We start from the raw sequence: 25,555 nt of genomic DNA, 5'->3' as shown, positions 1-25,555 counted from the left end.
CTGACCTACATGTAGATGCACTACACTGGCAGAGATGCCATCCTTCATAGAAGATGTCTGCATCAAAGGTAGATCGTCTGATGATTTATGCTGCATAAAGGATGCAGCTGAAGTCCTCGCTTTCGAGGCAGGCTGCATTTGGGTGGTGAGAGGTACGTCTGGTAGAAGTATAGGTGGTTCATCAAAACTTTCTGCTTCTCCAGGAGGCACAGTATTCTTCATGAAGGAACGAGTATTCATAGTAGTAGATGATGACGTCTTCTTCTTCTGCCACAAGGATGATTTAGATCACTTACTCTGTGATACGAATGATTCCCTTGATGTAGATCTTGTCTTGGCCAGTCCAGTGTCTGTCTCCAAATCACAGTCACGCTCCTGAGTCATGTCCAGCATCTCACTGGAATTACAAATATCAGCTGTAGTAATCAACACATGGTTCTTAGTGCAATCATTTGCCTTACCAGACATGACTGATAAATATCATCTTACCTTGTCCCTTGCACGTCTAAGAATGGCAACAAATATTGATTAAATTCTTCAGACAATAAATGTTGACAAAGATCAAAGCAGACGTTGGATGAACAAACTGTAGTGCAAGATGGACATAATCAGTGTGGATTGGATGCTGAAAACCGGTATCTAGAACTGTCATCAAAATGTAAACAAAGTATGAGCCATGATTGCAAGTTGAAAGATGTAAAATATGTAAATCATACACAAAAGTTTTACATCATAGAATTAATCATACAGACCAAAAAGTAAAAGAAAAGTGCTCTATAGGGACCCCAAGTCGCCCACAAAACCTTCCTGTTAAGCGAAGAAGGAGAGAGTGACATATATGGCCGGTCATATGACCAACATTGGCACCAAAACATAGAGGAAAGGGAGGGTACTCATGGGTGAGTGTGACATTACATTCTCTATTGAAGAATGGAACTTCCAGGTATTTCAAATGTTCCACAAACTTTCGAAAAGAAGAGGGAGACAAGCACTTAAGCATGAGTCAGGATAAGGAAAAATGTGAAAAGGATAGACACAATTTGAATATATCTGAGAATTTACACATACATACACGGCATACTTATTGAACTATAACACTTTTTCAGTAACATTTCCATATTTGCACTTATTCCTACTTTGTCCATTCTCTAAGTTGAACTGCTTTATATCTGACAATATATTCATGAAATTCTCATAGAGCAAGTTGGTTTATTTGAACATGAGACTCTTTTCTCATTGATTCTAATGCATGTTCACTGACCATATTCTTCATCTGAGTCATCTTGGGCTGCAGACAGAGACGATTTTGCCCTCTTGATGCCAGTACGCAATTCCTTGGCCAGCTTCTTTGCTTTCTCATCTCCAACACCAGTCTCTGTGGGCAGGAATAACATTAGGAATCAGAGCACAACAACTAACAGCAGTCTCTGTGGGCAGCAATGACATTAGGAATCAGAGTACAGCAACTAACACCAGTCTCTGTGGGCAGCATTGACATTAGGAATCAGTGTACAGTGACCAACACCAATCACTATGGGCAGCACTGTCATGACAAAACATATGTTTACACTGTATATTCCAAGTAATACTTATCAGTGTTGGAATGGTTGTGTACAGTAATCAAAGTTACAATATTCACCTATTATATGTATATAAATGATCTTCAACACTGCTATAACTCATAGCTATCTAAACTGAAAAGATGTTAAACAGATTAGGTAATTTTGTATCCAAGGCAAGAATGGCTGCACATGTAACATCAAGCGAATACCGGTATTAACAATGATCCCCTTGTTCAGCCGACATACAAAACCTCAGTGCAATCATAACAGTGAATTAAAACAAGCATAAATGGAGATTAATACACTCGCGATTGTGTCATATTGTGTTTTCGAAATGAGTGTCAGAAAAAATACATATTTCCTGAGCGAGAATATGGATTTTTCTGACACAAGTTTCGTAAAAACAATATGACACACTCACGAGTGTGTTAATTTCTTTATTATCCATTTGCATCTAACTTTTTATTTCTAAACAGCTCCATGTAAAATGAAATCAGTTCTTGTCATTTTATGTAAAGGTCAAGGTCGCGTAAGAATACAGTGATACGGCACTATAGACGTAAACTCCCTCTGTAATGCTACTAAAAAAAGAGCGCGACTAGCTACTCTTGCACGAAGACAAAAAATACAAACATATTTTGAATTGAAATTTAATCTTTATCAACTTAAGTAACTGTAAGAATTGTATAACTGGAAACAATTTTAAAGGTAAAGTTATTCATCGTCAGAAAAGTCACTGATAGGAGAGCGAGCAACATGGCCATGGTATGTAACAGTTTGGTCTCACTCACTGCCATAGAAGACTTGTCAGTTTTGATGTGGAATGTCCCCCCTCCTATATTGGACCTCCAAAGATAGTGTGAACAACATCACTAGAGAAGGCTTTGCTTGTGTTTGTGTACAACATGCATTCATTGGGATGTTAGATTTATTTTGGACAAACTGCCGATCACGGTATGCTTGAAGACCCGCGGTGTGAGCATGGAAACATGGAAGGTTGATTTCTGGTTGAATACAACAGATTTCCCACTTCTCCAGTGTTGTGCATCAGAAAGGCGTGAATAATTGTTCACACTCTGTACATTTTTATGTCTAGACACATGCATGATATGTGTTGGAGCTACGTTATTGTCCAGCAACTTCTGAATCAAATGTTTGAGGGCACTGTGATTAGTTAGTCATTTGTCCCAAGTGATGTGTGCTCCACTTGTCATCCTTTTCATTATCGAGCCGAGTTTATTTTTACCTTATCTTGAAATCTCGTAGCAATAAACACGGTGTGTGAAAAATTGTTTGTTTGTAATGTTTGGTATTTGACAGCATTTCGTATTGGTTTGTTCTCATAGTAGTGAGACTGAACATTCGTAGTAAATTTGTAGTAAAAAGTTATGAATGAAAAAAGTAGTTTCACATTCCAGTGGGGTCATGGTCGGATAACTGACCAATAAAATTCATTCTAGGATTTATTACACGTGTGCAACATTTGAGTTTTATGTACTCGGTTATGTTTCACTGTATGGATAATAAACTGAGATGTGTTAGTCTGAAGCAAGGAGCTGATTTTGCCCAGAACATATTCCAAGGTCACTTACCTGTAACTGCTGCAGTGACAGCATCGTTCAGATCATCGTTGGAGATGCCGCTGACAGCCGCCAATTGGGTAAGAAACTGCTGTTTCTGGCTCTGTACGGACATACACCATGCACAATTACACCACTAACAACCACCATTGATTTATCCTGGATATACCTAATCAGACCTAGTTACCATTTTAGTTACAGTCAAGATGGTTGTCTCCCATCATCTTTCCTGGTGACAATCACATCACATACCAATAAGATCTACACAGGAGGAAAAATCCTACACTGCCAGTGAATGTGTTGATTGATTGTGCACCTCTCTCCCCTTGAAAACAACTGGTGTAAAATTAAATGCTCATTATTATTCTCACCGAATTGTATAATAAAACTTAGTAGCTTAATATACTGAACAGCAAAAGAAACTCAGTTTAAGAAAAAACAAAACTAAAAAAAACCAGATTTGAAATCTCATAAAAGTAAGCATTCATGTTTATTCCTTTTATTTAAGAACTTGACAAAAAGCCAGAGGAGTGTGTCTTTTGTGGTCACTATATGAGTTTATGTGACTTGGACTTATGACAACTTATACTCAAGGGCAAGTCAACAACAGGTAGGAAATAATATTCACATATTTATAATTATACTTGATCAAATTCCTGGATATATTGTGCTTATATTAGCAATGTAAATCCTGCATATGAACAGAGTTAGTTTTCACTTATCTGTCTACCTTGTTCTTTCTTCCCTACCAAATACATGTCTTGAAAGCTAAATGAAAGTCTTATTGGCAAGGAAACTACCTCTAGGACTGACAGGGTGAGATAACTGTTGCTGATAAACATCGCTTTCTATGCCTAGTTTTGTATAACTAATTAAGCCACATACTTGACATGTTTCTTGTGATAGCTTACAGTGATAATTATTAGAGTATTACCTCACATCTCTCCCACACTAGTACTTGTACTGCAATGTACATAATTACCTTACATGAAAACTCCTACAGTATTTCATAACTGTTTGCTGACATATAATGACCTGAATGTAGTTTAATACAGAAACGACTGATATTCTTCTGAGACCCACAGTCATCTCACCTCAAGCTCTTTCTGAAGTTCTAGTTCCAAGGCTGTGTTCAGTTCCTCCTTGGACTTCTCTAGTTCTGTCTTCATCTCAGCCTCAAGCTCGCCCATGGCCTTTTGGTGGCGCTGTTCCATAAGAATGTTCATCAGTACACCACTAGCTCGTCTGTAACAAAGTAATCAGTACACACCTATCATGTCTGTACCAACAAATGGTCAATGTAATCAGTAATCAGTACTCTGTAACAACACAATAGACAGACATACAACACAGTATAAGAAAGAATAGAATGGATGTAAACATCTTTATTGCATACACAACATTTCTGGGCAGAAATGTCTGCTCATAAACATTGTTCACATCCACAATATTTTGTCTTATTCTTGAATAGCAACTTCTGCATGCTTAGGAAGCTCAATACTGTGTGTACTACATGGCTCACCCTGTCCCATGCTGCTGTTGATGGTAGTATTCCACTTGTGTCTCCTCCTCTATTTGTGTCTCTAACTGACTGGAAGAAAGCAAACAGAGGTACCATTTAAAATCCAGACAAGTGATTACACACAGGCCTATCAGAACAAGCTTACACCTAACTCCAGCACACAAAATGAAAAACCTACTTATATTTCCATAATCAAACTATAAACAATATTTGTTAGGGAATAATGACATGCCAAAATACAGTACTTCTTTGGAAGAGTTCAATGGCTGAATCTATCTTAATGACCAAGTTCAGAGCACATTTGGTTTTGTGGCAGATGCAGTACAACCTTAAAACAGAATGCTATGTCCTAACAGCCAGCCAGTATGATAGTTATGACCTCTTTGAGGGGATTCCTACCTATCAGTAAGTGTATTCTGTTTACCCATTACTGCTACAAGTTAAGTCACAGCTTTACCGTAAGAATACATAAACTCAAATACATAACCTGAGATATAGAGATCTTCAGAATTTGTTATGGGTGTGTTATTGATAATGTTTAAGCCATAAAATCACCAACACTGTCATCTTAGCAATATTAAATAACAAAAAAATTCAGAAATTTCTACTTTCTGTAAAAACTTTGGGTATGAAATTGTAACGAATATGAAAAAATCATATGGGTTGGCAAATCTGGTTTATTGTTCTTAACCTTAAACGTTTGCCACTCACATGATGGATAACAAAATGAGCATGGCTTCTGTTGTGTTCTGAGTTAATGATTAAAAAGCAGTCTGTAAAACTGCTTTTGAACAAATTTCAATTTGCATTAATTCAGTTGAACATGGATTTGATTTCATAGGTGTATAAACATAAAACCTGGTGTGCATACTTAAATAAATCTTAAAACTGGAAGCCAATACTAATATATGTTACTCTCATTTAAAGTTTTTTACATAACAAGAAAATCATAAAATTACAACAAAATTGCAAAGGTTTCTGACTGACTTTTCCTTCATATGGCGTTTGGTCTGTAGTTTCTCTATGATAATCCTCTCCTGTTTCTGTCTGTTGCGCTGGATCTGTTCATTGAGGTTCTCCACCTGGTTGTGGTGCTGCTGTATGAGCTGATCTGTGTAGCTCCTTGGCAACTCCCCGTCCTGCGTCATCCGTCGCTCCAGCTGGTCCTGCAGGGGAACATCACATACTTTGATACACTACATCAACTCACTTCTCAACACCAGACATCATTTCTGATCCTAGTACAGACATTTTATACTAGGTTTGGGCACCACAAAAATTTCACTACCATGGTATACCAAAGCTTTTGTTCAAGTACCCGGGTATTTACCACGGTATGCCATGCTGCATTTTTTTGTTTTGCATCGATCTAATTTAAAATCGAAATGAAAAGATTTGTTTGTGGATTTTTTCTTGCAAAATGCTGCAATGTTTCTTATTCTTAAACAAAACTAAATTCATTTGAAAATAATTCAATCAGAATTATAATTCAAATCTATTTCAGCTGAATATTTCATAACATTGTGTAATTTCATTCATAACTCACATTCACTACTGTATACATGTAAATAATGTTACACACCAGATCACCAGACCAACTGACTTAAGCCTGTTTAATATTCATATTTTAAAAATCATCTACTGGATACTTGGAGCATCAACCACGCATGTGCAGTTAGCGCATTGCCAGTACTTTCATTTGAGTATTTTCTTTATTCAGTCTACATTTGATAGCATCATTTTTAAGAAACCATACGGTAAGAAAATACTGTTTTAACTGAATGAAAAAAAAGCCTGGTTTTCTGCGACCCTCTGCGGTACATACCGTCTCATGGGAAAAAACACCAGTTAACCGTTAAAACCGCCCATCTTTATATTATACACACTGTTAATCAGTCAGTTCACTCAAGAAATAACAGACAATGATTCTCTGATCAATCATTACTGAAGTGGGCATCCATAATATATGGATGTTTTGATTAGGAAGTAGACTGTGAGTTTACCTGAAGCTCCTTCATTGTCTTGTCCTGTTTTCTCAATATAGCTTGCCTCCGAGCTTGTCCCACCTGTACAGAGTGTACATGTCAATGTGATCACACATACAAGAACATCCACATTACCATATCCAAATAGATGGATACCTTGTGTTTCATTTCACAATTAACTCTTAGCAAAAGGAACCAAATTGGAAATTTGACCTATACATTGTTTATTTCTGTACATATCCTATCTCATGTTTAGAATCTGTACCGTGACATGAAAGACATCATATATTAATGTATAGATATCAACTCATAGCAAAGAGAACCAAATGAACCAATATGAGATGTGTCGCTGGAATGAGGTTGCTGTAATGTGAGGAGTGATGAGGCCGTCATAGATGGTCAAATCAAGGGAACATCTAAATGAAGGATGCACTGACTAGAGCCAAACAATTGTAAGCTTTCTAAAACAAGTTGGCACTTTTATTCTGAAACTGTGTTTTTGACAAAATGTTGTGTCATGCAAAATCCCTTAGGCCACGATTCAAAATACATATTTAACTACTAGTAGAAAGTAGTTTTGATTTTCTAACTTGATGAAAAAAACCCCTTTAATCTCATTAATTCTAACAGACTTTAGCCTGTGACTTCACAATTTTAAAAAATGGTGGCGCCCTTTCTGGGGCTAAATGCTGTTTAAGTTTGTTTTCACTGACTTACAAAATCAAAATTACTTTCTACTGATGGCAACATATGTATCTGATTGATGGACAAAAGGATTTTGCATGAAATTGCTTGTAACATAACAATTTCACTCTTGGAAATGTAATATAATTTTACGTACAATATAATATAATATGATATTACGTACAATATTATTGTCACTTCGACCACAACCTAGCCTCAGAGAAAAAAATCCTCATGTTCATGCAAAATCATTTGGTCAGCAATGAGTAGTGAGTATAGTGACACCATCATCTGATCCCAAGGAGCAATTGACAGCAAAACAACAATTCGTCTTGTCTTTGTTGACATTCAGCAATATGACGAGCCTCCCACATATTTTGTATACAACTAACTGAATATCGCTCCTCATATGGAGGGCTCTGGCGACAGAGTTACATAAATTGTCTGTGGTTTTGTTGGTGGGAGAAAGTGAAGCAAACGGCCTTTTTGGCAACTTTTATTTGTTCGGGATGATTAACCACAAGTTTTCTAAGAATGAGTTTGGTGTTTTGCTTAAAACTAACCACAAATCTTTCATATGTAATGGTTAAAAGACTAAAAAAATTTTTTATACATTCTTTAAGCTACGTGACAGTGCTCAGGATCTGCTCCAACAGATAGAATTTGATACCTATCTGACAGTAATTAACACTAATTTTGGTTCACTACTATGTAAATGTAACTGTAGAACTACACACAATTACAATACATGTCTTGCAGTTGTTTCATTCACTGCTGATGGCCAAGGGAACCTGATACACTCAGTTAATTTTTTGTTGTAAACTATCAAAATAATTCATTCCATTGTGAAGCATGAAACACACATTATGAACTGAACATGACTCACTGAATAGTGAATAGTGAATCTGATCAAGTTCCTGTAACATAGACTTTTGTCCTCCTTAAAGTGATTATCCCATCTCTGATAGGTTTCAATAATTCTCTTCAAGGTGCACACCTCTCCTCTGCTGGATGGTGTTGCCATGGGGATAGTTTGATTCCCAGAGTACATGTCTCTATGTTCTCCATCCCCTGACCATTACCTGGAGCTTGCCAATCAGCAGTCCTATCTCCTGGTCCTGCTGCTTGAGTGCCTCCTCTGTCTCTCGGGCCAGCTGCTGCTTCAGGTCCTGCAATGCTGCCTGCCTGCCAGCTTCCAGCCTCTCCTCCTCCACACTCATCTCAGCATCCTACAAACATCTTAACATTTTAACTGTCATGATATTGATGAGATGTTAAAGTTAACATGTCTCTCTTCAAACATTTGTTTAGGTTGTATCACACTTAACATGTTTACTGTCATAATACTGACTTGGGGCAATGTTAACTTTTCACTCCTCAATTTATTTTGTTTTTGTTGTAACACTGTTAACATGCTACATTTTTGTTACCACTTCAAAGCATGTACAGACAGACAGACAGACAGACAGACAGACAGACAGACAGTACTGGATGGCTGAAGACCCAGTTTGATTCCCCACATGGGTATAATCTGTGAAGCCCATTTCTGATGTCCCTTGCACTGATATTGGTGGAATATTGCTAAAAGCAGCATAAAACTAAACTCCCTCACTGACAATGACATATTTGTTGTGGTTTCAACAATACTAGCACATATAATACAGTAGTCCTCTCAAGCTTATGTGTGCAGGTTTGTGGAGGATTAACACTTCCCATAATACATTTTCACAAACTCAAGGATCAGACCAAATTACCTACTAACAACAAAAAACCTACCAGCTGTTGTTCTAGTTTATCTTTTTCTTTCTGCTTTGCATTTTGTTTAGCTTTTCTCATTTCTGCATGTCTGGCTTGCATATCTGCTAGCTTGGCTCTGCGTTGATTCAGTTTGACTTCAAGGCTAGAAAGAAATGTACCAATATCTTTCCTTTGAAATGCTCAGCGATCAAAAAGACAAAATATGTGGATACTGCAAACAAGTAAAAAAGTAAAAAACACTGTTAATAACACTGTTAATGACGCATCAATCCTTAAAGAGAATTTTCACTGTTAGGTTGACTTTATACGCACCTTTATGTCAAAATAAGATTTGAAATACATCAACAATGCCAATCTGATCTGTAAGCCATAGACTGGTGATTCCGAAGTGATATTTACCTAAGTGTACATTGGGTTTTGATAAACCTGGTTATGCTAGGTGTAAACTCACCTCTTTTGCTGCCTCATCTTACTGCGCTGCAGCTGATTAGAGAGATACTGCATGTTCTGATTGTGTTCCTTCAGAATCCGTTCTCGGGCACTGTTAATGATTCACAATGCTCAGTTATCACATGTTCATATGTGGCAGACAAAAATAAGGTTAATTCAACTAATGGATATAAGTCACAGCTGATGACTCACTCTTGTGAGAGCTCCAGATTGGAAAACAGGACTTTGTTGAGGGTGTCCTGTTGCTGCTGTTTTAACATGTCCATCTCCATCTCTTCCTCCTGCTCCTGGTCAGACACCACCTGCAATACACACCAGTGATATATATACAAGACAGACACTATCTACAACACACACCAGTGATACATTGTTACAAATGTGTATTTTCTGTATATTTTGTTATTAATTCAGTAATAATTATTATTTGGTCACAACATTTAGTGTTTTGAATATTAAATATGATGGGGCACATTTTGTTTTAATAGCTGGTCAACACTTTTAGGAATCTGGTTTTCCAGAATTATCTGCTCCTAGTTTTCTATGTGTTTACTTCCGGGAGACTTATTCGAGGACATGATGATAGTCATGTGTGCCCGAACTTTCGGGAAATGACTTAGAATATATAAAAACGCTGGTTGCTGTGTTGACGGCGACACTCATTCATATTAACTGGAGGATACATCACTGACAACGCTTGATCATCAAAACCCATCAACACCTGACCTGCATTATCCGCTGTCAGACCGATCGCTGTGTTTACATTCTGCCATAGTTGATTCTCTCTAGCGCTAAGACTTTGGTGAGTTCGCTATATTGTATTTTGTGTCCCACTGACTTTGCTTTTGTCTCTCTTGAATTGTATTTGTAATCAGCATTGTGACTATTGACTTGTGACTTTGTATACCTTGCACTCGTTGCATAATAATACAATATTTGAATGTTTATGATTTGTCTTTGTTCTGTTTTGCTGGTTCACAAGGGGATTTCTTACATCGTTTGTGACGGTAAATTCTTAACCGAAACAATATATACAAGACAGACCCCACCTACAACACACACCAGTAATATATATACAAGACAGACACCACCAAAGGTATTGCCGAATCATATATAACTCAACTATATTCACGCGCATAAGAAACGCAAGGTTGTTTTTTATCCAAATAGGAAACAAACTCGGGCCTAAATGGATATGGGTTTTGGTGTGCGTAAACCAGGTTATCACACATTCGGAAGCTGGAGTCTCTGCCCCAAACCATCTCCAGCATCAATATAATGGTACAAAGACCACAGGTGATGGAGCAGTCGTAGAAGGGTCACAACCCCTTGACAAGATCAGCACATTACCCGTCAACACCAACACAATCCATTCTTGTCAACCCCTTTACCTTTTGAAAATGCATTGATGTCACCATATCTTGGTAGCCAATGAAATGTTATTCTTCAAAGGCATTTAGAAGTTGGCGTAGTAATACAGGACACATTTTATTTTTTGAGCTGAACTGAACAGTAAACCTATAGTAAATATAGTGAATAGTAAATACCTATATATTAAAAAATATAATGTTCAGTTCAGCTCAACCTGATGAGGGGGCTAGGATAAGCCCCGAAATGTCGTGAAAATAAACTCAAGAAGTTGCTATCCATAAAATTTGTCCTGTATTACAATGAAATGTCATCACTCACTGTTTTTTGTGTAGCTGATCCTGTTTGCATTCTTTCTTTCATATTGAAAATTACATACATATCTGCTTTATACTTGACTCGCCTTACTTTTGCATGTGAGTATACATATGGCCTGATTGCACCACACCAATGTGAAATGGCCAAACGGTACATAGCCTGATTGCACCAAACCAAGGTTAAATGGCCTAAATATATATAGTCTGATTGCACCAAACCAATGCTAAATGGCCCACTATATATAGTCTGATTGCACCAAACCAATGCTAAATGGCCCAACTATGTATAGTCTGATTGCACCAAAGCAATGCTAAATGTACAAACTATACAGAATCCATACACACAGAGTATAATAAACATACCTGTAGTCTGTGGGCCAACCGCTCTTGGAGTCGAGCCAGCATTGCCTGCCGCTCCTTCTGTTTACGACCTGTAACATTCAAAGGTCACATGATAAATCGACATTGCATGGTCTACTGTAAACAGTAACATAAAGATAACTGACTGAAGGGGCGGTGGTGTAGCCTGATGGTTTAAGTGTTCACCTGTCACATCTAAGATAAAGGTTTGTTTCCCCATAAGGATAAGATGTGTGAAGCCCATTTCTGGAGTCCCCCATCATGATATTGCTGGAATATTGCTAAAAGTGGTGTAATGGTATGATACACTTACCATGGTAATCATCCATCTGCTGACGGTGTTGTCTCAGAAGGTGATTGACATCATTGCTGCTCATGTTTCCCTGGCGACCCACCTCCGCCATCTGTGTTCCAAGCTTCTCCTCCACATCAGATAGCTCCTGCTCCCTTAGTTCCTGACACACATGTACCACACTTGCTTATGCATTCCTTTGTTTCATTTCCCCAAACAAAGAATGTAAATAGATGGAAAGAGGTTTGTAGATGGACAATGAAGTAATATATCAAATGAAAAAATAAAAGGTCGTAACTTTACAATTACAGCAAATAATATAAACAAAAGTCAAAACAAAAAAAAACAACAACATTATAATAAATTTCCCTAGAGATGTTGTCATTGGTGAATGAATAGTTTATCATAAACTTCATACAAACAAAAATATCCCTGAACATTCCAGACAGATTGGCCATGATAGCTTCTCGTAAAACTGAGATATTGAGTGCATTATTCACTTCTACACTGGCAACCTATCTTTACCAGTTCTCAGCTCTAGGAATGATGCTGCTTGTTTAAACCATAAGTCAGTCTTTTGTTCAAAGTCCACTTAGGTCCTCAGACATGAATTTTTTTCCTGACTGTTCTGTTAACCATGATGTATTCTAAGAAGCTTCAGTGAAAGATCAAAGGCGCTGATAGTACTTTCTCAGACGATAATGTTTAAGTCAGGTAAAATGATACAGAATCCTTATCATCAACATTCAGTCATCAGTAATATTTAATTTCCTTGATTTCTAGATTAAGGCAGTATGAACATGTTTATCATCATCATAGTGTTAGCAGTGCTTCCCTTTGACCTCACCTTGGCCATCTTGTCCATCTCCTGAATGTCTGACTGGTCCAGCTCAGTGCAAACCTCTTCCTTCTCAATTTGCTGCTGACACATCAGTTTATGGTAACCCTGTAAGCACACCAAACCTATATTAGTATCAGCTATTGGTAATACTCTATGTACAGACAAACCTATATTAGTATCAGTTTATGGTAACCCTACAGACAAACCTACATTAGCATCAGTTCACGTGCACATTAACCCTGTATGTACAGATGCACCTCATTCCATGTCTCTATCCTTGGTATACCAGCAGGGTATTCAAGCAGCACTCACAGCTTCCCATATATGTCGAAACATTGACATTATGGACACGTACGGTGTGAATACCGGCATCATCTTCATTGCTTACCTGAACAAACTCTGTTGCTGAAACACCCTTGTCAGATGTCTGAACAAAGGTTGCCCTTTCTTTGGCTTGTTTCTCTTCCAATTTGTGCATACGTCTTTGTCGACGTTGTCGCAGCTTCTCAGCCAGAGTTTCCTGCTGATGTACAGCCTCTACAATACGATGAAGCTAGTGCATTACTTAATTTGTTACATGTTGATAAAAAAGCAAAGTTAATTCTCATGGTGACTTGTAGGGACTTCTTTTCAATATAGATGTCAAGGTAGAATGTACTTGTGCTTTCTGCATGTATCAGGGGATATGATGTTATGTGTAGGAAGTTGAGAGTGAGTGCACTATGATGACTGCAGAGTGTTACCTTTATGATAGTGTGCCCTAATGTTGTCCACATCCTGTCGGTACTGCTGGAGTAATTCCTCCTGTTGCTTGTCTACAAGTTTCTTGTCAGTTACAAGCCCTGTGAGGACATCATCCAGTACCATCTCCTGAGTGTTAATGTCTTGGGTCTGGTTGTCAGCCTGCATTTTGTTGTACTCCAGCACTTGCTGCCTCTTGGCCAGCCTCTCCTGCAGAACCTACAGCACACAGGAAAAACCTGGTATCATTCTTGTTGTCACACTCACACTCAGTAACTCTAGGTATGGTCTCATATTGGTGATGCTTGCCAGTGTATTCAGTGTTTATAACTAACATACATATGACAAACTGATGGATATAACAAACAGATGTTGTGACACCTAGTTTACCAGACCTCCACTATCAAAAGCAAAACTAGGGTTAGGCTGAAGCCTTTCAAGTGGCCGTATTTGATCTATAAATCAGACAACTGGAAAAGATGGCCGATACACCATGCAATGACATATATTTACTAATGTTTTGTATGATATGAATGAACATTCAACAATGTAAATATGATACTTCTTGCATTTGTCAAGTCAGAGGACATTCTAACATGACTTGATCCAAGATGTCTGACTTTTGTAATGTGTAAAACAAACTAAAGTAATAATGAACAAATATTAGTGGTCCATTTTATTTCAGTATACCAGTAGTTTACTGTATTTAAATCCCAGTCTGTTACATTATTGACCAACTACGACATTGACAGAGATATATGCCTACCCTCCTCTGCCTGGCTTGTTCTGCACCAATCTTCTCTTCTAGTGATGCCATCTGGTCCATGAGCTTCTCCATCAGTGCCTCCACCTGATTGGCAACATCAGTAGGAATTGCAGTTACAACCACTTCTGCAGTGAAACATGAACTGTGAATTTCTGACTGACATGCTGGTGTTGACTGATCATCACATACAGGCATCAACAAGGCAAACAACAGCTGCCAGCTATGCCATTTGGTCTGATAAGTAAGGGAAACATCTCAACCCTGAACAGTGAAAATCAGTCAGTTTCAATGAGCCCAGTAAGTATGGATCTACCATGAACGCTGAACTAGTTCCTAATTCTCATATATAATACATGGCTCAAAATGTCTTCTATACTGAGAAGTCAGTTAACTAATTGATTACCTCAGCTTCAGACATTCCAGAAGAGCGTAAGAGATCTTGTCTCATCTTCTCCCTCTGTTCTCTCTGCAGTTGGTTCTGAAGAAAAGGTATCAGCGTGTGCATGTGCCCTGTATTAAGACTATGACACCATGTTCTGATGAAGAGTATGATGGTATGTATTAATGTGATGGTAAACCAATGGTAAATAATGGTATGGAATTCTACTACATACTCTACAGAACAGTAAATGGGTTACTTGACCTGTAAACATTCTTGCCAATCTAGGTCAAAGTACCTTTTTGCTACTGGCTTGTGTCTGAAGGTTGTCGAGGTGAGACTCTAGTGCTTGGGGGTCCTTGCTCAACTTGCTGTCATTCTTGGCCTCCTGCAACATTGTAGGTGACATTGTCATGTAAAAGCTCAGCCACATTACAGAAGATAGTGCCTTGCAACAGTTCAGCATTACAGACAAGGAAAATATCCTGAAAGTGCTCAGTAGCTTCACACAAGATACTGTCATACAAGAGCTCATTCACACAACAGAAGATACTGTCAAAAATGAGTTCAGCAAAGTATTATTTTGTTTTGAGGCATGTACATGGAAATAGCTGGCACAAAAACCTAAGTCTGCAAGAAACATATGAGACTAGTTGTTCAACTTCCAGCTCAGGAAAGTGGGGACTTCTATAGCTTCAGCACTGAAGCCAAGTGAGTTACCTTCTCTGCCTCTTGCCTCTCTGTCTCCACAATTTTCCTAATCCCTGCAATGTCTTCGCCTGTCCTCTTCATAAATGTCTTGTAGTAATCCTCTGTGATGTCCTTCTTCACAACCAGTGTCTTCATCAAACTGTCCAGACAGTGAAGCAACAGCTGAAAGTCATAACAAATATTTCATTCAAGAGGACAAGCTGAACCAGTAATAAGAATGAACATCACAACTACAGCTCTTCTACACCAAACAGTATTTCAAATCACACATTTCATGCTATGTGTGTAAAACTGGCATGTTCATGTCCAACAAACAAAACGTCTTAAGCAACGGTTGTAAACTATTCATAAGTAAATGAAACAGTTGGCAAGCTTTATTCAGATCAAGTTATTATCTTCTATCCATGTGTGCTCAGTACAAATCTAATGCTTGCACAGGGGCTGTTGGGTAGCCTAGTGATTAAAACTTTGGCTTGTCAGAGAAAGGATCTGGGTTTGACTTCCCAAATGGGTACAATGTATCAGACACTGTGATATTGCTGAAAGTGGTATAAAGTCCAACCTTGGTTCACAGAATTAGATCAAATGTCATACCTGAAGTTTCTCAAATGCTAAAACCTGATATAACAGACTACAGGACAAGGGATATAATAACATACCATCCCAACTAATTAATACCTCTGTTTCCCTCGTAAATTGTTTCAAAACTTTTATTGATAGTTCATTGGTTTCCTAGTATTCCTTGTTACAATCTGGTCAAGAGAACTGAATTTTGTGCTAAGGAGTAGATTATTACCATGCAATCTGTTTGGAACATGTGGTCCTGGCCTACCACTTGGTTGATTAAGAAAGAGATCTTGCAGTTGATTTCCTCAAGGGCAGTGCATTTACTTTTCATAGAATACCCATAGTGTCCTTTAGATCATTGTTAGTGGCACACTACTGTATTATGACCCCCTTTGAGAGTTCACATTGGTGTCATGTGCAGCGCATGAAAGGAATGCAAAGAAACTGGACGTACAAGTTCCCTTTCATTGTCAAGATCTGTCTCCATAGATTTGATGTTGTTCAAGTCTTGCTGGGCCATCTCACCATCAGCTCCAACACTGTAACAGGCAATAAGTTTCACAATAAAGATGCAAGTCACAAGACACTATGATGACATCTCACTGTACTGAGGTACTGCTGCTCACCAGGTTAATGTCAAACTGAAAGTTATCAGGCAGTAAACATGAAAGATGTTTTTCATATGACTGTGTGACTAGGAGGGAGAACGTACATCAATGTGATATTCTGTAAAACCTGGAAACATACATGCAAAGTATTCGGTTCTCTGATGAAGAGTATACTGTTTTCAGAAATGTTTCAACAATGTTCAAAGCTGAGGACAGACAATGATACCAGAACAAAACCAGCTATTCAACATTGGATGCAAACCTTTTGAACTGACCATACATATTTATAGGATACAAAACTCGTTCCCCTTTCATATCAAGTTTATGTCCCTCGGGAAATAATTTTGGTTTGTCACTCGCTAAAGCTTGTGACAAAGCTTGTGACAAACCAAAATTATTTCACGAGGGACATAAACTTGATATGAAAGGGGAATGAGTTTTGTATCCTATTTATTATCCATGTTCTAAAAAATGAAAATATCGTTAAAATAATGCAATAGTTTGCTTTCCTATATAGAACCATGTGGCACGGATTAATACATCATATTGGTAATTTGAATGTCAACAGCTTCACTCCAGGAAAACATACGCTGCGTAGAGGCAATGTATTTCCTATATGGCAACTTATCACAAGAAAATAAACAAATTAAGACAGAATCAAGTCAGAATCAAAATTTAATTCTTTTCAGGTGAGGATTTGTTTTCAAAAGCAATAATGTAATTCATCAAAACACTTGTGAAGTGTAAATATTTTGAACTTGACTTTGTGACCTAAATCTTGCCTGAACGTCAGTCGGCAGGCTAGTCGTCATGTTGAGAAGTGTTCACAAAGAAGAAGATTATCGGGAGAAGTTAATTAGGCAAACTCAACAGCAAAGATGAATGTACAGAACAGGGAACAGTATGTCTCAAATAGTTCATGTTCTTCATCGGAGGACAAGTTACTGTAAATAATTCGGCGATGCTTTGTGCAGGATGCCAGTGACACTTTCTCATCTCGGCTTGGAATTCCCACTTGTTGACATTTGATGTTTATGCCGAAGACTACACCGAAAATTGGGTCTGAAAATAAAGCCTACAACCTCGAACGAAGGCGATTTCAAGCCTATTTTGTTCAGATTCTGGGAAGTGCTTTTGACCTCTGCATAAGATACCACGGCATGGCAGTGACAGTATGTTTGTGTGGGCGGATGCGACTGGATGCGGGAGACAGTGGCAATGATAGAGATGCAAGAGTGCTGGTCGTCTTTTGATGTTGTGTGTTACTGTGCAGTTCTGACAACATACACGCAGAAGGTATTCAATCTCTTGATAACATTCACAACTCTTCCAACCAACTGTCCGTCAATTTTTATGAAATCAATCACTTTCACGGGCGACGCCATTTTTGTTTACACTCATGAGAGACCTACTAAACGTATTCGTTTACTTTTATAGATTGTTTTATTTTCGTTTTACAGAAACTTGAGTAATTATAGAATTGAAAATAGTGCTAGTAACCACACTAAATGAAATAAATTTTATTTAGTTCCATAGAAGTGTTTTCGTTTTACATGCTCTCAGGTGAGAAATCTTCTGAATGAAAATCATGAATGGAATGGGTGATGAAAATAGTACCAGTAATGTCAAAGTTCATGTATTAGCCAATCAAATCACTCGAAGGTGTTATGACACACCTTTACGAAGTACCACGTGGGTAATAAAACACATTTCATTTAATGTGAAGCCAGATCACTGTTTTGCAGCCATAAATAAGGTTTTCAAAATGCCAGCACAGCAGCGAAATGAGTCACAATGAGTAGGAAGACATATACATGTACTAGGTCACTGTGTATCATCTGTCCAGGTGATTCTGAGCTAGGGATAAAACAGTTAAAACATAAACTCAATGAAGCTGCAAGTCGGCACCCACAATTTGAAAAAAATACAAAACAACATATATATGTTTAACATATATTTTGCGATGCACATATATTAATGAAAGTTAATTACTAAACTATTGACAGTTTTTGTTTCTATCATCGATTAATCGCCAAAGGAACCCCAACAATTGCAATCTAATGATAGTTTGATGTATGACACAGCCCTATTCTGAGGCCAGTGGGCAAAATATTTGCCAAAAGTTCAAATTAAGGTCTAAATGCTAAATACTGCATGAAAAGGAACATTATGTTCAGTCACAGTATATTTCTTTAAAAGGGGTAGGTATGGCAGTTGCATACAAGTAATGAAGTTTCATATGGGTTTACAATGCTGACAGCCATATCACACTAGCTGTGAAGTAGCTTGGATCAGACAAATCCATGTTCTTCAGCTATGGTCAATACAGTCACTCAGGATGAACTCTACTGCCTTTGTACCACCTGAACTCAATGCATGGCTCAGCTAAAGATACTACAAAGAACCTCCATTGTCCCTTTAAGATGACAGAAAACTGCTGTACCATGTATACAGTAAAATACGACAATTAATTTGTGACACGACAGAGACATTCAATATGCTTTTGTCAGAAGTATAAAACATGCAGTATTACCATGAAAAAAGCTATATAAGTCCTATGACATTCAATGCCTTGACTTGAGCTAAGGAATGTCAGCTGGGGTCCTACAGTAACGCCAGTGCTTTTGTTGAGTATTTGTTGTATCAACATGTGTTTTTCAATGAGCCAGCCAGTGTTATCTGAGGCTGTATTGTTGTTGCCTGTGTACCAGACTGCCACTGATGTGTGTTTGCTGGCACAGGAATCCATCAGTGTAGGGATGGGTATTAATGTCAGATGCTCGATACATGTGTTGAATGTTAGTGATGACAAATAACTGTCATGACAATACCTGGAACTTGAGAATTATCTATGAAGAAACAATTAACATGAAGCATCAGTTCCGGACATCATAAATATACAACCATGATTAATTGTTTTTTTCATTGACTGTATGTCATTAAATATTAACAGGGTTTTTTCTTTAAAATCAATATCTATTGGATTATACAACTATACACAATTATGTCTGTTTCTTACAAGACAATAAAGTATGTTTGGTTTTCACACAGGGATCTATGATTGTCTGACTGATGTAGGTTGTAAACTACTATGGTGATTGTGGCTGTCAGCTTGCTTTTGTGTCATGTCATCTCAAGGTTGAAGGCCCTCAGACAATGGTACTCAGTGATGATGGATTTGGATACTGAGTTAACTGTGTTGTGTTAAATGGTGATCAACACACTACGGTGACATGGTTCACATGGTTCACAGAGCTTAGTACTAAGCCACCCATGTCAGGCTGTCACCATGACACACCCACACAAACAAACCCGCACAGCTTAGTCAAGGCTAACTGTCCACCATTAGATCAATAATCCTGTACCCATTCGTATCTTCCTTTACAAAAGCTGTTTATAAACACACACCAACAGAGGCTCTGTTGTTAAGAAACTTCACTTGACTTGGGTTCCTCCACAACACTTAGCACATTCAACATTATCTGACTAGAATGCTAGAGCTATGTGCTCACATGTTTCATTTCGACTTAATGAAGTTGCTTGTTTGTTGTTTAATGTCGTACTCAGCAATGTTCTTAGCGATATTCCAGCAACATCATAGGAACACCAGAAATGAAGCGATTCAATAAATCTTATAAAATTCCCATAAAAATGGAATCTCATTGAATATTTTCACTTAAAGCATCATATGACTCATGTGAATACTTTTTATATTACAGGTTTATTGGCATGACATGATGACATGACATGAGTAAATATCAAGCAGTAAAAACACAGAAATAGGATCAAAATGTTTTGTATAAGCAAGTTGTTATTAACATAGTGTTCTGTTCAGCATTCCATGACCTGCAACCTTCATTTTGTCGATTTACATGTTTTGTATAAGCAAGTTGTTATTAACATAGTTTTCTGTTCAGCATTCCATGACCTTCAAACTATTTCATTTTGTCGATTTCTTTAGGCTCAAGGATTTAATGAACAAAAATTGCATCCTTTGCAACAATGATATCTTCATACACCATATGACACAAATCTGAGTTCACAAATGCACATGAATATTTGCTTCAAAGTTTTATGGCACCCGTACGGTTTTACCTTATAAGATCTTATAAGATTCTTATAAGATTCTTATAAGAAGACGAATTCTTATAAGATTCTTATAAGAAATAACTGGGAATGAGAAACTTATAAGATATCAAAATGGTGTTTCTTATAAGAATGTTACTCATTTCTTACTGAAAAAAATTTCTTATAAGATTTTTTCATCTTTTTCTTACTTGAGTATGAGAAACTTATAAGAAGTTAAAATTTTCATTTTATCACAAAATTTATTCTGTGATATCTACAACAAACAAAATGTACATGGAACAGAACATCACTGACAAATTTGTTCTTCTAAAACTACATAATTGTAAAGGGTTTTGCAGTTACATTGATAATCCTTTCAAAACATTGTGTAATTGATAAATATTACAATTACACTGGTTTGACATTAAATTGGTTGATGAAATGTCCAACACAATAATTGTGTTTGACTGACACTGTAAAGTAATATCCAAAATAGTCATTCTTTACAAACTATTTCAATCATAATAGATTAACTGCCCTGAAAAACCAAAATACAAATTAGACAGTCCTGAAAATAAAAGACAGTGTTTCTATTGTAGAACTCAAGGAAAACATTTACTGCCAAACTAAGTTGAACATAAAAGGAACATTGTTAAAAATATTGTAAAACAGTAAAAATACACGCACATCCCATAGTAGAACAATATGAATAACTGGATGGTATCATGAATACAATCCAGAATAAGACAGGCAATAAAAAACAAGATTCAAGCACTACCAACAATAATCCCAAACACAAAAGAAAATTCAAACTTCATAGGTTTAAAATTCATAAATTGTAACTTGTACAATCAGAACAGCTCTTGCAATGTTTGAAGTGATTTAGTTTTTATGAGATCGGAATCAAAACTTGAAGGTGATATATTACAAATGATAAACTAAAACTTTAATCTTTTTCCAAAACATTTGGTACATTACACAAAAAAGTAGAATCAGAATCATGAACTTTGATAAACACACATTTCCGTTTCAAAGCTTTCAGATTCACAGCAATTATTTTCCTGTCATTAGTGGACTTCACTTCCTTGATGTAACTGACACCCATGTAATTATCATTCACTTCCAAACACCTAATCATGGCTAAGTTTCTTGTCACACAGACACAACTGCTGAGATCCTCACACCGACACACAGGTGAAACTTGCAGGAAAGTTTCTATTATGCCGTACATATGTGATGAATTACTTTCATAGAGCACAGTACAACTATTTCTCAGAAGTACACGCCTGTATGCCTCTGAGAAGTACACATCTCCATCAACTTTAACTCGCTTAAAAGTGACAAGCCTTTCAAAAGGACTTAACACGCTTTCCTTCACAGCTTTAGCATACTCTGGTGACAACTGTTTTAGGAATTTTGTGTCTTTGCAGATAGCAGCTTATAAAAAGTAGTCTCTTTCTGTTCGTGAGTTGTGTTAACCTGCAAATGCACTAAATGAGAACAAATGGGCCCCAGTTTTTGACAGACATGAAACAGCAATATAACAAAGCTTTGCAATATAAATGGGTTTGTTTGTTACTATTAAATATGCATATATGTATTCTGAGACTTAGCATTAGTCTAGTGTTACATGTACGGTTACTCATATCCCATAACAAGGGTGAAGCCTGGTCAATCCCTGTTTCATGTTTCTGTATAGAAGCATTCAAGGATTTGATACAGAAGTCCATTAGGCCAAGAAAACTAACCCAAGTTTCTGGCATTCACACAGCCATTCTTGATTTATTTCAAGTTGGCAGCCTTGAATTGACAAAATGACTGATGACCTTCAAATAACTAACACATGGTATTGAAAGTAGGATTGGCTAAAAAGCCCGACATTAGGAAATATTATCTAAGAGAATAATCATTAATGATTACTGATGTGAAAATTGTGTCTTTAATAATATCATACATCTATTTATAATGAAAAATCATTTTAGTTTATTCAGACAATACACAAGATTAGAACTCATGGATCGGCAACGTGTCCACATCAAAGTTGTCCAAAAAAACCCAAAACAAAACAAAAAACAAAAGAAAACAAAAAAAACCCTGGAGCAACACTGTTTGGCGGAAATAAATAAGCAAACTAAATAAACAAATAAAATAAACAAAAGTTCTCATGAAAGTTGTCAAACGTACCATGCCGTACCATGTTTTCGGGATATTTCTTTTCCCTGTAATTTCTTGCCTAGTGACATGACAGTGCCACCCGTCTCGTGTGCAGAAGCTTCCGTCGCAATCGGAACACAAAATGTTTGAAATGTTCAGATTTCACGGAAGTTGTGGCCTAATTTCTGTCAAAGAACTAAAAATCTACCATAGAACATAATGCACTTTGAAAACCTTCGTAAACGAGATCATAACTTTTGAAATAACGCTCGCAACTTGTCAAGCGGATCATCGTCTGCTCACGTGAAAAGCCAAACATAAATATCACGTGACTCGAATGGAATGTTGCCGACATAATAAAAAACAACAACATTGAACACTGAATTGGTCATCTCTTACATATATTTTTTCCGTGCAGCAGATTTCACACCAGGCAAGTGACCTCTGGGTTCATTTAAAATGCTACTGCAATGATACTATACCGCACAGACATGACACGTTTTATTGTCCCTGCCATGGCAGGCCATGCAGACAAGAAGAATGAATGTGCAAATGATTGAATAACTTACCTGTAAATATGTTTATTTTTAACAAATTTTACCAAAAAAAAAAAAAATTATCAAAATCAAAATTACCAGTTTGCTGAGCTTTTAATTAAAATGATATGTTGTATTTGTTGATTTCCGTGGAGAAGAATGCATCACATGCGCTTCCATTCACGGGTGTTACCCCGCTCAACAACGAGTAACCCGAAAACATGGTACGTCACTTCTAGCGCTCGAAACTGTTGCAGTTTCATAGTTTCCAGTTGCCAATTTTACTGTTTCAGTAGCGAGGTAATGTGTTTAAGTTGCTATTTCCATAGTTAATATGAGCTTTTCTGTGTTTTTCTGCACAGTGGGAATGTTTTCATTCAGGTAGGCCTGTAAATGTACCTTCTGTCATATGGGTACTACAATGTGTGGTAGAGATGTGAACTGAAATTTGACTGGATACTGCATGTTGAACTGGCAAACAGAACATGGTGAATGTCTGCTTCTGAATCTGACTTCATATGGAAAATCTACAAAAACATGTACCAAAGACTAATAAACCTAAACAGAAAAAAAAACACCAGAAAAATAAATTTAATCTACTTATCTAGATAATAAGGAACATTTTCCACGAGTAAATGTTTATTGCAAGATCTTCACCAATAATTGTACCAATATAAAGACTTACATGTACAAAAATAGTGAGGCAAATATGAATCAAATATATTCTGTAATATTTAAGAGTTAAATAATTGATATCTATATGGAAAGTGTCTTTCTGTTGACACAGTTTAGATTGACAAATTAGCCTGTACACATAGCTTGTTCAAGCCACACATATTTCTCGTTCTATTTGTTGTCTTTATTCTCTATATCATATGTTTATTGACAGTTTAACTATGTAACGCTGATTTACTCATGAAACTGAAAATTGTTCATATATTGCAGCACATATTTCAGTACAACCACTGACGCTGGGGGAGCCTTATGGTTAAAGTGTTGGCTTGTCACATTGAAGACCTGGGTTTGATTCCCCACATGGGTACAACATGTGAAGCCCATTTCTGGTGTCCCCGCTGTGATGTTGCTGAAATACTGCTAAAAGCGTGTAAGAGCAAAGTCAGTCAGCAAGTCAGTACAGGCTATATAGTGCATTACGAAATCCAGGTTAATACACGGTCCCTCCCAGAACATACCATACAGACAGACTGTACCTAAACATTACACATGATGATAAGTAATGCAAACAACATTGATGAATTGTGAGTAATGTCCTAATTTAGAGTGGTCATGAAATGCTGACAGTGTGTAGACAGTATGGTGTATGTTCTCTGTATTGATTGTAACTCACTTGTAAATTCGACAGACAATAACACACCCATTTGTTTCCCTTAACAACAAATTAAAAACATTCGTTTATGCCAAAACTATTGATTAACCTACAAACAACGTAATGACAGCAGTAGAATATTGGCAAAGCAGAATTACTTCCCAACAAAAACAAAAGTTACGTTCAATCAATTCTTAAATATCATTACATTAATTAGTAAATTTCCTTTACTGAGATCAGTAAAATTACTACTGGTCTTACCATTCGTTAGAACTTTTATTGCACACTGATTAAGACTCCTAGAATGTATCCATCATTCAGACCACCATGAGCCTTAAACACCTACCCTGTAAGGCTGTTACTAGACTAACAGATAGTCTCTGAAAAGAGCATATTTTATTGAAAAAACGTTCATAGTGAAAAAAAAATACTATAATGAAATGGAGTCCTGAGACTTTCTTCATTTTCAGCTATGGAAATCTAGACTTGCCACATTTTCTAAACTTGCGTGGGCTTTCTTGGATATATATACTTCAGGTTCTGTACGACAGACTAGGCTGTTACCATTCACTTGCATAATCAGTGAATTGAACCGTAGCCCTTCATGAATTCAATTCATTATTCGTGGTCACAAGAAGAGAATCATAACGAATATTCTATTTTGTTTAAGGGGCTTGTTTCGCTTGAACCCTTATGTCCTTTTTTTCAAAGAAAGTAATGGTATATGTACTAGCCTTGCTGTAGCATGAGATGCCAAGGCTGCACACAGTACTATTGATTGTAACTATCCCAATTTGAGTGTCATGTGATAACTGCTGTGACAAATTAACCCTGTCAGCTTGCTCGTTCCATATTGTGCATCAATAAGAAAACTACAATATTCTATTCCTGAATAATTATTCGCATTCGTTACCCAGTATCCGAGATACGTATAATTCATGACAAAGTGTATTTTACCCTGGATACTTGCTCTAGGTTTACT

General features: G+C 37.0%; 1 protein-coding gene across 1 annotated transcript in view; it reads right to left on the bottom strand.

Annotated features, from left to right (window-relative positions):
* Positions 1-25,555, bottom strand: part of LOC137265773 (golgin subfamily A member 6-like protein 25) — a 43,928-nt gene that overhangs the window by 2,974 nt on the left and 15,399 nt on the right. Inside the window, exons 4-23 of the mRNA XM_067801224.1 lie at positions 16,335-16,419; positions 15,323-15,475; positions 14,901-14,990; positions 14,627-14,701; positions 14,224-14,307; positions 13,460-13,676; positions 13,105-13,253; positions 12,723-12,821; positions 11,897-12,038; positions 11,587-11,654; positions 9,734-9,843; positions 9,543-9,632; positions 9,110-9,233; positions 8,416-8,562; positions 6,668-6,730; positions 5,652-5,830; positions 4,665-4,733; positions 4,237-4,387; positions 3,155-3,245; positions 1,262-1,375 (exon numbers count right to left, since the gene is read on the bottom strand). Coding sequence (XP_067657325.1) covers positions 1,262-1,375; positions 3,155-3,245; positions 4,237-4,387; positions 4,665-4,733; positions 5,652-5,830; positions 6,668-6,730; positions 8,416-8,562; positions 9,110-9,233; positions 9,543-9,632; positions 9,734-9,843; positions 11,587-11,654; positions 11,897-12,038; positions 12,723-12,821; positions 13,105-13,253; positions 13,460-13,676; positions 14,224-14,307; positions 14,627-14,701; positions 14,901-14,990; positions 15,323-15,475; positions 16,335-16,419 — 2,300 coding nt within the window. The remainder of the gene's footprint in view (positions 1-1,261; positions 1,376-3,154; positions 3,246-4,236; positions 4,388-4,664; positions 4,734-5,651; positions 5,831-6,667; positions 6,731-8,415; positions 8,563-9,109; positions 9,234-9,542; positions 9,633-9,733; positions 9,844-11,586; positions 11,655-11,896; positions 12,039-12,722; positions 12,822-13,104; positions 13,254-13,459; positions 13,677-14,223; positions 14,308-14,626; positions 14,702-14,900; positions 14,991-15,322; positions 15,476-16,334; positions 16,420-25,555) is intronic.

The sequence above is a fragment of the Haliotis asinina genome, chromosome 15 (genome assembly GCF_037392515.1).
Source record: "Haliotis asinina isolate JCU_RB_2024 chromosome 15, JCU_Hal_asi_v2, whole genome shotgun sequence".
Classification (NCBI taxonomy): domain Eukaryota; kingdom Metazoa; phylum Mollusca; class Gastropoda; order Lepetellida; family Haliotidae; genus Haliotis; species Haliotis asinina.
This window is presented reverse-complemented; position numbering and strand designations above follow the sequence as displayed.